This window comes from Lytechinus pictus, chromosome 2 (genome assembly GCF_037042905.1).
Source record: "Lytechinus pictus isolate F3 Inbred chromosome 2, Lp3.0, whole genome shotgun sequence".
Taxonomy (NCBI): Eukaryota; Metazoa; Echinodermata; class Echinoidea; order Temnopleuroida; family Toxopneustidae; genus Lytechinus; species Lytechinus pictus.
The window spans coordinates 13,585,599-13,603,783 of NC_087246.1; the positions used below are offsets into that span (position 1 = coordinate 13,585,599).

Here is an 18,185-nt window from a genome sequence, read left to right on the forward strand (position 1 = left end):
TATATAAAATATAGACACATCAAGAAATTACAATTCGTTCACCCATAGACCCGACTGGTCTTGGCTGAATATAAAACATGATATAAAAGGAATATGGTGCGTTGACATCATATTAAAGCAGGAATTGCTTAAACACGAATCCCCCTTTCAATGTGTATTTATTCTGGTGGAGATCACCCCAGCAAAGAGAATAGATTGGTAACTTTTCTGTAATGAATTATCATGCCAGAATACAGATGATGTGCTGATCAATCTATATGTATAGCTTTCATGGGATGACAAAAGTCAAAGTGTAAAAATACAGGAACAAAATAAACATAAATACCTTCAGAGGAGCAAACAACCTCAGCTCCATCGAGATAACAATAGTCTGTTCGTCCAAGTCTTGCATTCGGACAGTCCAGTATATTGGTTTCCTTACCAGTGCAACGGGTATCTGACAGGTATATATTTCTTTCGCCAAAGCCGAAGGAAGAATCAGTAGGAACTTGCAGGGCGCCAGCGTAACCCAAACTTTTGCATATGACATGTCCATCATTAAGGGTCCAGTCTGTCATACAAACAGTGCCCCATGTTGATTTTGAAAACACTTCTATTCTTCCTTCACTCCTATTTCTGCCATCCATTAGACGAACTGCGATAAGAACAAGAAATATAACAAAATAATCCTTCTTGACTTCATAGAAGTCCTTCTTGACTTCATAGAAGTTGTAAAATGTCATATAAATTTTCGATTAAGACATATAAAACATTTTTATGAAGCTCTGTATTATTTTAGGGCTATTACCAACTGTATTTTTTTTTTATTGTTAATGACCTCTTTTCCTCTTGGTGACAAAATACATGTATAGATACAGGGTGTCAACCATCGCAGAGGGACCACACGACCACTTGTGAAAGCCCCTTTACGATTATCTATTAAATGACACTGTTGCTGTAACGATAGTGTATTCACAAAGAAAATAGAAATATATATATATATATATATATAAATATACATGTATATATATATATGGCTTACTCATCCACATATAACTATGATCAACTTTGTCGTGGAAAAAGTTATATTGATGAAATATTCCCTCAATAAAATTAATATGGAATATGTATTTAAATAGATTGTACTCTAGAATATCGGAATGATTTTATGATATACCTTTGTTTTAATAAATATACCAAAATACTGAAATAAACATATCACAAGTTCGATCGTGGTCTTGAGCTGGAACTCGGCTTTCAACTTTTATTTCGTGTCTTGGTCAGTTATATTCGGTTGTCAATCAAGTTCGAACTACTTTCATACACTTTATCGTTTTACCGCCACTTTTCTATTTTTATGTAATGCTCGAGGCGTAAATAGCAAACTGAAAGAAAATCCTAAGTTAAAGAATGAAAATATTTAAAGAAATACTAGACTGGACTTTTGTTTGAAGCCCATCTAAAACTTTGGTTAAAGTTTAATAATGTGAATTATCTCAACCCAGACAGAAATACACGGGAGGCGAATATGCAGTTTCCGTGGAGTTTAATCAATAATTGTTTCCGCAGAGCATCTTCCCAAATTTTCCAATCGTTGATTCTTAGTGAAAATTTGAATTATGATGTTATTACGTATCTAGCGCCCTCTCTCGATAATGTTTTTATTACTCTTTAACAACGGTCTCTTAGCACTTACAGTTATTAGATATCAAAGCGTTACGGGCAAACACGTCCTAAAATTTCAGCCTTTTCCATGCCTCAGAAATAGTCAAATTAAAAAAAAACAGATATCACATCTATAAGGGCAGTAGATCAAACATTTCAAAACAGATTACAATGTGAAATCGATAAATATGTCAAGTAAAACATATTTTTGTATTGTAACCTCTTCATCATAATTGACGTATATACTAGCATATGATATAGAAATGAGGTCGAATTAAATCACGCGCTTTAATGATTTAACATAACTTAAAAGGGCCTTAATAAAAAAAAAATTATTCTTATGTAATTCATTGCACACAAAACAAATCTAGCATTTCGCGTGGATGAAAAATTGTGTACATTTACATTTTTTTTAATTTTTACACTCAAAACGATATGATAATAACACATAACCGATTTGTTACATTCTGGAAGTTACACTTTAAATTAAAACTCACCTCCACTAGAACATTGTACTCTCGCTCTTCGAGTAGAGTTACACTTGCCAATGCTGAAAGTAGATCCAGGACACGCCAATAAACTGGATTCACTTCCATTGCACCTCACGTCACTTAAAATGTAATCTTCTCTCTCCCTTGTAGAGATATGACTTTCGTCAATGGCTAAAGCTCTACCAAGTCCAAGTTCTCTGCAAAGTACATGTCCATCGTCTAGATCCCATTGGTCACTGCAAACCAGCCTCCAAGATCCGAGGTAGAACACCTCTACCCTTCCCTCGCCCAGAAAGTTGGAATCCGTCAGGCGAACTGCAAAATAAAAATCCATGATTAGGCCATATAATTTACCGGGAACCAAATAAATACGAATTGTGTTTATATTGGAAAGTAAGATTTGTGGAAGAATGGTTATATCCTTATCATACCCCCCCAAAAAATCGTTTTGGACAATGGATCGAACAACCCAATATAACATAGAGGAAATACATAAATATATATTAGTAAACAAAACATCTCCATGAACGGAGTAGCCGTTGGCTAGTGTGAGATTGTGACGATATTAGAGGGTAAATTTCGGAGGAAAGATCCGTCTGGCAACGATAATTTGTCCATTATAGTAGCCCTTGATCAATTGGTAAACAAGAAATGTGCTTTCATCTTTATTACATCTTAAAATGATAGATAAAATTCATCAACGCCATCTTGATCAAGCATTAGCAAGTAAAATGTTTTCCATGTGCATTCCATGTACATGATGTAAACATTATAATACAATACTCACTTGTGTAATTCGTACAAACTACCGAGGCTTTCAAATATTTATTACACACTCCAAATAGATCGACACGACTATTCGGACAATCTAACAACCTAGTCTCATTCCCGACACATCGCACATCATAGAGAAGAATACCGGGATGCTTTTTGTAGATGTAGTTATCATTAAAAACTGCACCGCTGAACCCAAGTTCTGAACACGTAACTTCAGCATCAGCGAGACCCCAGCTAGGTTCTTCGCAAATGCCTCCCCAAGTTCCATTTATATTGACCAGAACGAATCCTTCAGACGATTGGTCGTTGCCGTATTTGTCAACAAGACGGACATTCTTATCTGTCGGAATAAAATATAGAAAACATAAAAGGGAGCTCAAATAAGCGTTGAAAAGGCATGCCTAAATGTTATATACAAAATAAACCTATCGTATTTCTTTTACATCGGATAGAAGACGACAAATAAAATTGAAAGTCATATTAGGAACTTACCAACTGATTGACCAACATTTTTCATGTTAGACAAAGAAAATTTTATTCTTTCTCCTAAAAGACATATCATAAATGCACCGTAAATAAATGCAAGTGAAATTTTACGAAGAGGCATGGTCAATTTTGCCGTCTTAAACAGTCAAAAATCAAAGGAATAAAATCTTTTCCATATGAAATATTTTCTACTGCACCTCGAGTTGAACGTATTTATACCCTTTGAAGCCTTCCAAACCAAAATTAAGTAATCCCTTGTATGACATATTTGACGTAAGCACATCAAGGAACGCTATAATGGAAGCCAATAAAGATGTTTACTTTACGATTTCAAAGTTGTAGTAAAGTGTATTCTGGATAATGGTTGAAAAGTCAGGAGCCGCGAAGAAGTCCAAAGGATACGGTGATGTCTGTCCCAAAGCTTGTATGAGTTTTTATTAGATCATGTAGATTGTGTGAATTAAGATTGATAGGCACTTGATATACGGAGGTGTTTGAAGTACTGAAGAAGGAAATGGTTGCCGTTATTGTCAGTCATATCTGTACCCTAAATCTAAATAAAAAAAAACAAGATGACAGAAACAGATTGGGGAAAGGACACCCACATTGCTTAGGCCTCTTATCCGAGGTTGCCCAAAATGTTTCCCAAAATTCCCACACATATCCTACAATCAACATAAATACTCCCACACACACCAACACATTAATCTTGCATAACACTTTCATGCCTCGATGTGTTTAAATGAGTAGGCTACCGAAAGGAACGAAGATAAAGAAAGTTCTCCTAATCTATATTATCAGAATCGAAATTAAAACAGAGATCCGTGATGCAGTTGATCTCAAATTATTTCCCCATTTCTGTTTGATTGAGACAGTTTCATTCAGAGAACAGAATTGTAACATATAATGCAATTATTATTAATGTAGTACCATGTTATATTCTCTAAATGCATTCTCGAAAAATTGTGAATAAGGAACACTTTCATCTTAAAAAGAAGGAAATTTTCACAATTTGTTTTTATAAAAATCATATCATAACAAATTTGTCATCAAACGGTGACTAATTTGACACTACTAAAATGTATTCTTTTTTATAGCACACGCAATCACCTAATCTCTACACACTATGAAATATTATACAAAACAAAACAAACACTGGTGCAATGCAATATCACACAGTCCTCAAATTGATCAAATGATATTTGAATAAAAACAGGAAAAGAAAAATAAGATGACACTTTGATTACCCAAATCCCTGTTAAAAGGTAGATTTGTAGCATTATTATACGAAAATGAGCCATCACAGCAGTGATTTCTTTATGGTAAGTACTTGACATTACGATTAAAAGCATGGGATATTTCAAAAGACAGGGTAATGAGTGACTGGCACCTTAATAATTGAACAATTAAACTCTCTCGCTATGCTATCACAGACAAAGCACATCGGCTGCAATATGAGACCAAAAGAGATAGAGAAACTAAAAACAGGACCGTGCTTAATTGTGACGGAAGAAAATTTACCCAACATTAACCCATATCGCCGAGTCAAGATCGTGACAGATCGGAACGAAATCACGTGTACTAGGAAAATGATTAGTACCGTTTTGTCAAGCCAAGGTTCTTTTTTCTACACAAAGCACACACGCTTCAAGATATGGTAGACTTTCTGATGCGAGCTTATCAAGTAAAACTTTATATATAAAAAAAGCCTGACTCTCAGTAACTTTGATTTCCGACATGTTGCTTGAACTCTTACTCTTTACTCAAAAAGTTAGAACATAACTTAATGTAAACCATGTAAATAGACATTGAATGCATGGGCACAGGGGAGTTGAAAAAGGGATAAGCAAAAATGATGGGTGCATATTTAGAGAAAAGGTACTTCAAGTCACTGGTAAGAAAAGAAAAAAAAGGCAAAACATACCGATAGGGAGAGAGAAAGAGAGGGGGTAGTGGAAATTTGACAAGAAAATGTGAAACGGCTCTTATCATAATGTGCTATAGATAAGAATTCGCCATTTTTTGTTTAATTCTAAGATTGCAGTGCAAAACCAAAGGTGATGATGATGATGCACAGCATTTGTATTGCGCCATATATCTGTCAAAGACATTCAAAGGCGCAATTTGAGGAGCCAGCCAATCTGCGTCGCCAAGAAGGGCGCGCACACAGAACTGTGACCCGCAGGTCTCTCCTCCCGATAACTGGTTGTGGAATGCAGGTGGACCACTACACCGGGGTTTCCCCTACTCTTATTCGAATAGTGCAGTGGGTTCTTAACGTTCAAAGGTGGTGATTCTCCTCTACACGGGACCTTTATTAACGTCCTATCCGAGGGACGGAGTGTTTTCCACTGTAACATAGCCTGCATCTATGAAACAGGGGAGAGACGTTTACACACAACGCACTGGCTTCAGTCATCCGCCCGGGGTGGACTCGAACCCACGATCTTTGGTTCGACGGGCAGACGCTCTACAGACTGAGCCAACTTCGCTCTTTCAAAGGTAATGATAAATGCTACAATTTTCTTCAATTTCTTCTTTAGAAGGTCCTTATTCATTCCCTGTGTTTCGAAATGTGTTTTTAAAGAAATGATTATCTTTCTGTCTACATGCTTTGTTATATGGGAATTGTATGGTATGTTTTGTACATTTACCATTCATGTATTTTGACGTATTTTTTTCTATTTTGTCTGAAGGAAGAAGAAAAAAACCCAATACAATAAGCAAGTCGATCAATCATTATTACCTGATGTGTTTCTCTCAATATGAAGTATGGAGTAAGAAATTAAAAGTGTTTTAATTCGAGAAAGGAACCATTGTAAAACTACTAATTATAATAAAAAATATTACATTCTGGGTAAAGAATCAAGTTTAGCTGACTTACTTTACGATTAAAGTATTTTCCTTTTCAATACATAGATGTCATTACGTTTGTTATCCATAGAATTTGGTTAAAGCAAGCCTGAACTAGGTTTAACTCAATCAATAAACTCTGTGTGTTTTCATATTATAATGTCCAATATTTACTCTCTTGTCTCCATTTGATAAAGAGATGCCGTCTTGCAATTTAACCATCTACATCAGTCAGAATGATGTACATTAAATACAACTTACTGTTGTTTTTTAAACCATGGAAGAGCAGTAGAACGGAAGAACTAATTCTGATTCCATAATGATTTTGTTTGGAAAGTAAAATGTTGAGATTAAGCATATCGAATACCTTACTCAGTTCACAGAATATTCTAATTACTTGCTCTTTGTTTTCTATGTCATTTTGAATTGTTCATACATTTGATTTTAATTCAAGTCAGTAGGGTGTTTTTCCTGAACCACATTGATTCGAATGAAGAATCACGTAGTTTTCGATGAATATTTTTTTTCGATGCTTGACTTTGATAGATGCCAAATATTAGCTTGTCTTTATTAATAATAACATCTTTAAATTATACATTTATTTCTGATCACACAGTATGCAATTACTTCTTTAAAAATGATTACGATTAAGTTATATACTGTAATGTAGTGATTGTATAAATCACTACATACATATAGCCTAGACGTCATAAATGTAAAATACCCCTTCTAAGAACCATCCCTTTTTATGTCCATACCCCCTTCTCAGAACCCCTATTCATTTATTTAATCCACGCCAATAAAAACCCCTATTGTTAATAGTTCAAGCAACCCCTAATCATAGAACAAACAACTGCCTTCCCCTTCCCAATGATCAAACCCCCCTTTTGTCCTATACCCAAACACTTGGATTATGATTTATGTAGAAGCTTGAATATATATTGAGTGTACATCCAAGGGTGGAGGTTAGATAAGTTAAGATCATCACAGAGTTAAGATCTACATCGACGTACGTTGTGATACGCTTTTCAACTCTACATGTAATATTGCTGAAGACTGATTATTAATAAAGTTTCTTGATTGAATTTTACATCGATTGTTCCTGTCTGGTCATTGATGCTCCCAACTAAGATATGAACGATCCCAACACAACATGGTGGAGAACCCGGCTTTTTATTCACTAGTGCTATAGAAGACTGACACTTATTTACCCTTGGAGTAGGTGTCGAAAGCCTGTAGAGTGGTGCGTCAGAAGACTTATCATATCACATATATGTTCATCAAAATCTTCAACAACAACAACAACAAAAGTTAATAATGAAATAGGAGGAAAACTTTGGACCAGGGTCAGCGACGATCGACAACATTTACTCAGCTCACTAGATGACGAAAATTAGGAACCTCCTAGCCTACAGTGACAGTGATCTCCAGCCAAACTGTACACAACCAAAAACAGAAATGACGCTGCATGCCAGAGACGGATAAGACACAGACGACGGATGACTGGAGAGACGACGGATGACTGAAGGGACCTCGACAGCTGTGATGACTTCGGAAGACGACAGCCATATGTGTGACACAGCAACTGGATCAACGGACAGACCATTGAGAACTGAAGGACTTTGATGCTCGACTACCTTTTCCTTGGATCGATGTGGATGTTATTCGGCCATATGACTTTTAATAACTTTTTTTTATGAGACCAATCTAATAATTTCATTCTGATGTCCTTCTACATTTGCTTGGTTACTTTGGTAAGTGAAACACTTTTCATTGTTCCGACCCATGAGTGAGAGCGAGAGATGATATTTATATAGAATTCCTTTGTATCTATGGTTTATCTATTGATTTCGACAATTACATGGTACTGTTAGATTTAATACCTTGTCCTAAAATTTAATTTCGTTTTGGTATAAAACAGTGTAGGAGTAGATTCCCCCTCTTAAAGTTCTGGATAAATATTAAGCTGAACATTGCCTACCAATTACTGAACAGTAATAATTTGACCATTAATATGACCACCACAACATCGACATCGAATATGCCACGACATACACTACGACAGACGGACTTTCTTCCATCCCGGTTTTCTGGCGATCGGCTAGATAGGGACGACTCGACTGCACATTTTCTGACATTTGATGATTACCTGGACGCACACAATATAGACTCAACTGACCCCGCCCAATTTCAGACAATACTCCGATCTTTCCGTCGCACATTGCAGGGACAGGCTAGACTATGGATAGACGGACTGACTTTTAATTCATATGACGACTTAAAAGACGGGTTTGTAAGGAGGTTTAGCCCAGCTAAGTCTTCATACAGCCATGTTAGGGACTTTAACACAATGACGATGACTGATGGGGAGAGCGCAGAGGCGTATCTCCAGCGACTTCGACAGACTGCGTCTTACATCAATTATGGCGAGGCACAGATTAAACACAGATTGCTTGATTCTCTGCCTAATGAATGCCGCGCTACAATATTGATGTCTGCCTCAGCCTCTGACATAACTTCTGACGAAATAGCAGCTAAGGCGCAGCTATTTCTTGACTTAAGAAAGGACTCGACTCCACAGACAAAAGAGCTGACCTTCTCTGCCCAAGCAGAAATTGATCTTCTCAGAGAGGAGATAAATTCAATGAAAATAACCGACACCCCCAATAATGACAGAGACCGTGGGAGAGCTCCTAATCGACGATCTCCGACACCACGACGAAACAACCTTAATAGGAGTAGCGACCGTAGTTTTTCCCAACGACGACAAGACCGAAGTCGTGATCGGTATCGTGACTATCAGTATCATGATACTAGACGCGGTAAGAGCCCATACCGCCATAACCGTGACTTTACTGACCGTCGACCCAGACTGACATGTGACTATTGTCGCATTCCAGGACATGTCTGGCGGGAATGTCGACGACGACTTAGGGACATGGAGACACAGCCACGACGTGACTATGGACAGCGACAACAATACTACGGACAACGGACGGGCTACGGCCAACAGCAACAGGATTTTTAAGACGGGAAGGAGTCAACAGCGCTCGTTATCTTCCTTCCCGATCTAAAAATCAGACCAGGCCTGACATTGACTTAACATCGACTCATTTAGGAACCGAAGATGTAGAACTTAAGTTGACAGATAGAAACTTTGTGAAAGGTCGCTTACCAAATGGCAAGAATGTGTTCATTTTGTTCGATAGTGGAGCAACCAAGACCATAATCTCCGCTAATTATGTTCAATCATCTTCCTACCTTTCTAATCTCCCTAAACAGAAAGTAAGACCAGTTAGGTTTAAAATCGGAAACGGTCAATTCCTAACGGCATTTTCTGCTATCAAACTACATGTATTCATTCAAGGTCATAAGTTTGAAATCTCTGCTTTGGTAGTAGACAATCTTGTGGGAGTAGACATGATACTGGGCAACAATTCCCTTTCTGATTTAGACGGTACTCTCCATTTTAGGAATCATGTATTCAAGATTAAATCTAAGAAGGTCTCATTTGCCCCCACTAGCAAAATGACCATTGACCCTGGCACTTCTAAATTTGTGACAATACATGGCAAAGCCCCATCCCACTTGCGCAATTCTGATGTCATATTGACAGCAAACAGTTACTTAGGCAGGCATTGTCCATCTACAATGATAGTCAAGTTGGTTAAGGGACAAACACAGCTACTTGTAACTAATTCAACAGACAAGCCAGTCCATTTGGCAAAGGGTAGACCAATTGCATTTTTAGACACTAGCGATCTTATAAATGTGACCCATGATTTGCCAGTCAATGACATTAACATGACTTTAAACTCTATGGACAATTTGAATGTGACACAGACAAATTCCAAAACAGAGGCAGTTAGAATTAATAACTTGGAGAGATACCCCCACCTTGACTCCGATGATCCCATTGTTGACATGACAGAAGAGGAGATAATAAAGAAACACATTGACCTGACTGGAAGCATTCTGTCTCAAGATGAAAGGCAGGAAATAGTTCGCGTTTTGATGGATAATAGAGATGCATTTTCTCTCTATGGCGAACTATCTAGTTGTCCAAATTTTGAGGTAGATATTGAACTGACTAACAACGAACCATTTTTCATACGACCTTACTTTGCAACTGAAACTGACAAGACTAAGATAGAGTATGAGCTAAGCAAACTTGTCAAATTGGGAATTTTGGAAGTAGGACATCAGTCATATACTTCACCTGTGCTCCTTCTTTCTAAGAAAAACACCACTGACAAAAGGGTTGTGACAGACTTTCGCTATCTCAATTCAAGAATCAAGCGAATAAATCACCCATTCCCGCTACTTTCTGAAACACTCAAACGCATTGGCAATGCTAATACAAGAGTTCTTAGTGTGATTGATTTGAAGTCAGCTTTTCATTGTATTCCCTTATCTAAATCAGCTCAAAAATACACAGGCATCGCCTCATATCATGGTGGTAAACATTACTTTTATAAGCGATTAGCTCAAGGCTTGAATGTTTCCCCTGCTATCTTTCAGGCAAAGATTGATGATATTTTGGGGTCGATCCCCAATTCTCGACAATTTTGCATAGCCCACCATGACGATATTATACTATTTAGCCGTGACAAGACTACCCACCGGTCACATTTAGTAGATGTATTGAAGGCCCTCTCTGACAATGGACTAAAAGTTAGCCCAAAGAAGTGCAAACTTTTCCGCACTGATGTTGATTATATGGGACATAGAATTACCATTAATGAGGCAGGAGAGGCATGTTTCCAGCCCCTACGTGATAGGTGCGCTGCCATTCATACCATGCCCAGACCAAAGACTCCAAGACAAGTTAGGAGACTAGTGGGAGCAGTTAACTATGTTGCAGGATTTTTCCCCAATATACAATCTATTCTCAAACCACTACATCAACTGACAAGGAAGAAAAACAAGTTTCTTTGGACTGACCAACACGAGACTGCCTTCAATAAAGTAAAAGAGCTCATGACCAACCCCCCTATCTTACACATGCCCCAAAGTACAGGACGATTCTCTTTATACAGTGACACTTCTCGGACTGCTACTGGCTCATACTTAACTCAACTTATCAATGGTAAGGAACGAATCATTGGTTATTACTCAAAAGTACTACCAAGCGCATGTGAAAGGTATAGTGTGACAGAGCTAGAACTATTTGGTTTGTTGATCAATATTTCTGCCTTTAAGCATTTGCTTAAGGGATGTGAATTTAATGCTTTTGTCGATCACAGCTCAATTGTTCAGATTTTGAAATCAAAAGAAGCACCATGCACAACACGGTTGCAGAAGTTGATTTTGAAATTGTCAGAATACTCATTTCAAATAGGATACAGAAAGGGCACTGACATTGTTTTGGCAGATTTTCTTTCTCGGGCCCCATCTGGGGACCACGATGAGATTGACAGGGTTGTCCCTATTTCCTACTGCCTGTTTGATGAGAGTGATTTAGTTCAAGTGGACACTCTCCACCCAGTTCAGTCCTGTGATAGGAGGGTAACACGAGCTTATGCTAAGAAAATGGGAATAGATATTCCCGAGATTTTCCCTAACAAAGCTCAGAGTCCCATTAACACAGACACACGCGTGGGTCCGCCCACAACACCAGATAACCCAATGCCTCCTACCAGACCTACCAACCAACCCCAACGACTAACCAATCACAGGCCAGCACCTGCCACATCCACCAGACAGGAGCCAATATTTGACGGCCTAGACAGTACAAGTTCACATTCTAGGCATTTACCCCCCTTTTCCAACACTACACATGAGCCTAGACTAGTTGACAGGCACAATGAGACTAAGACAAACAATAACGACCACTATAGAGATGTACCTCCTAATCTTTACACCCCACCTAAGCCACTAACCAGAAAGGTAGAAAACATAATAGCTGGACATATCCCTAAACAACAGGAGCTAGATAGGATTACTGATATCATCAAACGAAAGATAATTAGAGATTACAACCTTCCCATTGACTTAAGAGAGCTTAAAACAGAACAGCAGTCATCACCATTCTTCAAGCCTGTGTATGATTTCTTAGCCCATGATATTCTGCCCAGTGACAAGAAGGCAGCAAAGGCTATTAAGTTGAAGGCAGAAGAATATATCCTTTGTGATGGTGTTCTTTTTAGGTTATTCTTTATTAAGGATGATGACTTCAGACTGCAACTTGCTATACCTGAAACTTTGACTGACACTATTATATCTCAATACCATGACAACCTACTCAGTAATCACCAAGGGACCCAACGTACATATTTGACAATAAGACGCAACTTCTTTATGCCAAATATGTTTGAACGAATTAACAACTACGTTAAAGCATGCCTGCGTTGCCAACAATTCCGTGGCAAGCCTGACAAGACTAGACCATTTCATACTAGGGTACCGGACTCTTACAGACCATTTGACCGCATTAGTCTCGACTTTAAGACTATGCCGACTTCTGGGACTGGATTTAGACATCTGATGGTGATATGCGATGAAATATCTCGCTTTGTTATTTGTGCGCCTCTGAAATCTCTTGATGCAGAGACGATATGTGAGGCATTGATCCAGAAAGTGGTTTGCATTTTTGGACCACCATCATGTCTAGTGACTGACGCAGCATCCTCACTGACTAGCAAACTACTGACGACCTTATGTTCAGCTTTGAACATTGACCAGAAGGTAATTAGTGTAGAGAATCATGGGAGTCTGCACGTAGAACGGCACATTCGCACCCTTTCGAATTTCCTCAAGGTCAACCTGAATCAGTTTGGCACCGATTGGGTTCGATACATTTCTACTACATCGTATGCCTACAATTCATTTTCTTCCCCACACCTCGGTGACCACAGTCCATATCAGCTTGTTTTTGGTAGGGAGCCCCCAAATTTAACTGCTTTGTCTTTCAATCCTATGTCTGGTCTATCACGGTCATACAGCGAATATATTGACCATTTGAAAAAGAAATTTGACCATATCTCGAAGACAATGCTCTCTTTACAGAGAAAGCAGCAAGATAAACAAAATGCAGAAATTGGAAACAAACTGGGGAAATCACCCATTTACTCCAGAGGACAATTAGTCTATTTGTATAAACCTACCTCATCTTCTTTGACTGCAAACTCTAAAAAGATTGCAGCTGAATGGGTTGGGCCATTAGTTGTTCATGATGTGTTAGATCGAACACATTACCTTTTGGCTACATTAAAGGGAGAAGTCTTGCGAGATGTGTTTAATTTCAATAGATTAAAACCTTGCTTCATGAAAGCATCTGATGAGAGGAAACATATTACACACATACAAAAGTTGAAGGAAGCTTTAGGGAAGAAAACAACTGCTCAAGAACAAGGGAAACAAAACACTGAAAAACCATCAGTGAACTTCATCAATGAGAATGATGAGAAACTTCCAGAGTTCAATGCTGAGCAAGTTATGTGTACCCAGCTATCAGGCCCAATCAATGATTCAGATTACTTGCATGCAATAGCGGACAACAATGGGATAGCTGCCCCCAGACCCTTGACAAAGACCGACCTGGAAAGACAGTTTGAAATGCTTATGAATGCCCCCATTGATAAGAACATGACTCTTCATAGAGGACGTTTTAAGAATGGACATTTACAATTCCTGACCTCATTTGACCAAAGCTCTAATAACACCACCAAACAAGTAAGATTTTGGTGGAATGTCGATTTGTATAGAGGCACGGACGATTTAATTAATGACATATTGACTAATAGACAAATACCAATAACAGGGTCCCCAGCAAGATTTTACAAGTCTCTGTATGTGTAAGCTTTAATCTCTTTACAATAGTGTATACCCTCTTGTAATTTTATAGATATATTGTACCTTTGTTATTCCTGGAAGAGTTTACTTCCTAGATAATGTTATAACTCATAATGGTTTGAATAAGACCCGTATATATCTGCAAGCAATTAGTAGTCAAAATCTTGATGAAGGTACGTTTTATTGTTGTGTCGAATTGAACACATGTTAAAATGCATTTGTTCATGAACATAAAGTTATATATCAAAGTTCATCAATATGATGACATAACAAGTTTGAATATACTCTTGTTAAGTGGTACTGAACAGGTTTGAATTTACTTGTTAAACTTTTTTTTCATTTAATATGATTATAAAAGGAAATTCATGACAGGTTAGGTTGTTAGTGACTCGAGTTTCTATGTTAATGCTTCATATGCAGTATAATTAGGCCCATTTAAGCCCCGGATTTAAGCATAGACACACTTTCAATACCTAGAGCGCACCTGTTTTTCTTATATATAATCATGTTGGAATATCACATTTGTATCTTTGATTTCGTTTATCATCAGAGTATGATGAGAATTTATCCATTAATGGTCGATAGCAGTAAAAAGATAGACACACTGACAAACTTAGCTTATATATTGTTAATAAAATATTACATATACAGTTCAGTGGTATTTATACCTTTAACCTTAACTGATACCAGATTTGTTTAACTTATATTATGAAAAGAGTTGTTATCCATTGCTGAATTGCCTTGGCTAGTAATAAGAATATTTGAAACATATAATACATTATTGTTATTGATACTTGAATTGTTATTCTAGTTTTTACAATTCTCTTCATTTTTACTTTGTTTTTTAAGTGCATAAGTCTGCACAAGTTATGATTATTTTGTTTAGTTTAAGTACATAATGTGCACTGGTTTCTGAACAAAAATTGCAATTTATGTTTTTAATTTTGACTAGGGTTAGCATTACGTCAAATTTTATCATTACCACGATTATGGAATGGTTTCTGCTAATCATTTAATATGAATTTACTGTATATATGTATATAGGTTTGAAGTATTTGTTTGGGAGAGAGAATGAGCGAAAGAGGACACGGAACAATGATCAAATGTTTCACATATCGTTTTCTTTTCTATATTTTTTGTATTTACTTTATAATGTATATATTTTCTTTTCTATTTCTCTATATTGACTTTATAATGTATATAGTTCATTAACCCCAGGGTATCTATTCCTCTGATTTTGCTTTCTTTGATTTTTTTTCCACATGGAGGGGAGCCTCAATTTTCCAAAGAAAGGGGATGTAATGTAGTGATTGTATAAATCACTACATACATATAGCCTAGACGTCATAAATGTAAAATACCCCTTCTAAGAACCATCCCTTTTTATGTCCATACCCCCTTCTCAGAACCCCTATTCATTTATTTAATCCACGCCAATAAAAACCCCTATTGTTAATAGTTCAAGCAACCCCTAATCATAGAACAAACAACTGCCTTCCCCTTCCCAATAATCAAACCCCCCTTTTGTCCTATACCCAAACACTTGGATTATGATTTATGTAGAAGCTTGAATATATATTGAGTGTACATCCAAGGGTGGAGGTTAGATAAGTTAAGATCATCACAGAGTTAAGATCTACATCGACGTACGTTGTGATACGCTTTTCAACTCTACATGTAATATTGCTGAAGACTGATTATTAATAAAGTTTCTTGATTGAATTTTACATCGATTGTTCCTGTCTGGTCATTGATGCTCCCAACTAAGATATGAACGATCCCAACACAACAATACAGTGCGTCCCACAAAAAGGATACCCGTTTCCTGAGACAGATATCACAATTGTTAAATATGTTTTTACTACAGTTTTGATATCTATAATAAGAGTAAATTCTGAACTTTAATATTTTGATTTGATATGAGACCAACATCCTGGCAAATCGTTCGCACATGGCAGATTAAAAACAATAAATGCTAAGGCATGTCAGAAATGATTTGCCCAGAAACTCACGTGTGAATCTGAATCCACTCTCATTTCATGGATCAGTGAGAGATACTTAAAAAAGAATTACAAAATAAATGCTAATGAGCCAATCGTCGAATAAGCACGGTCGCCGATCACGAACCAATCTTGTTCAATTTTTCTGCTCAACCTGATTCCGACATTAAACGTTCAAACTCGTCTTGCTCCTAAATGCGTGAAGTGTGTTTTTCTTACATTAGGTATAAAAATATAAAACAATAATTGAATGGTATCATGATGTAAATGAATTTTCCTTTGAAGAAAAAAGACATAGGAATCCCAGTTGCTTTTTTCTGGGACGCACTGTGTGTGTGTGTGTATATAATATATATATATATATATATATATATATATATATATATATATATATATATATATATATATATATATATATGTGTGTGTGTGTGTGTGTGTGTGTATTGTGACGGCCTCGAATCCAACTTTAAGCTGACACGGTTTTCTTGTCAGGATGCCACCGTGCATGACCGTCAGTTGCGTTCGTTTGGTCAATATATGACCGTTGCTGATGGTTTATGGAAAAGACTGGTTAAAAACCATCACCAACCGTCGACTCTTGCCTGGTTTCTCTAGTCAGATCATCCGTCAACTGCAGTCGATCACCTTTCATGTCTCACTTCAGTCAATCAAACATCCGTCGACCTTCCATTCACCAACATTCGTTCCATACACTAATCACTTTCCCTTTTGTATAACACTCCAAATAACGTAGTCCAAAGTGTAGGATCAAGTTTGATCTTTACTTTTAATTTCTCAAAGATTATTCAGTGCACATAACATAATGAGACCCATAAAGCCTTAAAGCTTAAGGAAAAGCCTTAAATCACTATCCTATGCATTTACTAAAGCTTCGATAAAACAGTTACTAAAATGGCTAGAATTGCTACAATAACTCTCGCTGAAGTCCCTTTTTCAGGTGCGGTGTCTCCTATGGTAGTGAGTGATTGTTCATTAGCTGTACCCCCTGCGGTTGCACTACTTGTTACTTCGTCTGCTGGACTGTTGCCTGGTGGCTCTCCAGGTACCTCGTCATTGGGCGGAATGTCTCCTGAGGAGCTTTCTAAAGTGTGATCGTCTGTCAAGGCGTCATCTGCAGCCTTGCTTAATTCAGTCTGGTGAATCTCCAGGCACATCCCCATTGGGCACGACGTCTCCTGTGAAACTTGCAGTATCATGGTCAGTTGTCAACGTGTCATATTCTTGTCCCTCAGATGCCTCTTCACCTGCTGGTGTCTGGCCCGGTGGGTCTCCAAGCACCTCGCCATCAGGCAGGATGTCTGCTGGGGAATCGGTTGCGTCGTGATCATGCATGCTGACACCACCTGGTGACCTTCTTCCTGATTTTTATCAGCTGAACTCTCCGAGGGCAAGTCTCCTCCAGCGGGTCTGGATTCCCAAGTCGGGAGCCCAACACCTTGATAGGGTTTCAGCGTATCAATGTGTACTTCCAATGGTTTAGACCTCCGTGACTGTTGAATCTGATAGGCATCTGATAGGTGGGTAACCACCTTAGGGCCAAGCCATCTTGGTTGCAGTTTGGGGCAGCGACCCTTTTTTCTGGTATTCTTTCGTAACCATACAAATTGTCAAATAGCATAAGGAGCTGTATAAGCACCTTCCTGTCACATATTATTTTAAGACTAAATTCTCAACCATAATTCAAGGATAGATTGCTTGAACAATAGCCATAATTTCATGTATTTCAACATATGATTATCGGCGGATAAGCTAATGTTTGGATGGTATTTAACATTTATAGTTATTCTTCAGAGAAGTTGTTTCCAAGACTAAAAATACAAGGGTCATTAGATGTAAAATTAATAAGGTTAGGGACGTTGTATCCGTTCCTGACAGGGTCGTCGCTAAAGGGGGGGGGGGGGTGCGACACCCCACTACTCTCTGTATATCTTCAATAAATTTGCGCTGCTGTCGAGAAAAAATAAGAAAAAGGGGCGAGAGAAAAAAAAAGAAGAGAGAAAGAGGAAAGAAAAAGGGAAAGAAGAAAAAGAGAAAAACCAAAGAAAGAAAGAAAGAAAGAAAAAAAGAAAGAAAGAAAGAAATGAGACAAAGAGGAAAACAAAATGAAAATATAAGGAAA

The 18,185-nt window shown here is 37.6% G+C and overlaps 2 protein-coding genes across 2 annotated transcripts; one reads left to right on the plus strand and one right to left on the minus strand.

Moving 5' to 3' along the window:
- Positions 1 to 2,130: 2,130 nt before the first annotated feature.
- Positions 2,131 to 3,519, minus strand: LOC135155899 (lysyl oxidase homolog 2-like). The gene is made up of 3 exons (XM_064106270.1): positions 3,405 to 3,519; positions 2,923 to 3,252; positions 2,131 to 2,450 (listed from the first exon to the last, which is right to left on the minus strand). The coding sequence occupies exons 1-3, from the start codon at positions 3,517 to 3,519 to the stop codon at positions 2,131 to 2,133; spliced, it is 765 nt and encodes a 254-aa protein (XP_063962340.1).
- Positions 3,520 to 8,265: 4,746 nt separating this feature from the next.
- On the plus strand, positions 8,266 to 9,279 carry LOC129271135 (uncharacterized). Its single transcript, XM_054908498.2, has one exon. It carries the CDS (start codon positions 8,266 to 8,268, stop codon positions 9,277 to 9,279), a length of 1,014 nt encoding a protein of 337 aa, XP_054764473.2.
- Positions 9,280 to 18,185: the final 8,906 nt, after the last annotated feature.

Bases quoted from the DNA above. Each gene is read 5' to 3' on its own strand.
- LOC129271135 (XM_054908498.2), top strand. From the start codon at position 8,266: ATGACCACCACAACATCGACATCGAATATGCCACGACATACACTACGA.
- LOC135155899 (XM_064106270.1), bottom strand. From the start codon at position 3,519: ATGCCTCTTCGTAAAATTTCACTTGCATTTATTTACGGTGCATTTATG. The intron at 3,253-3,404 runs GTAAGTTCCTAA...TTATTCCGACAG, and splicing joins AAATGTTGGTCAATCAGTTG to ATAAGAATGTCCGTCTTGTT. The intron at 2,451-2,922 runs GTGAGTATTGTA...TTTATTTTGCAG, and splicing joins AGTTTGTACGAATTACACAA to TTCGCCTGACGGATTCCAAC.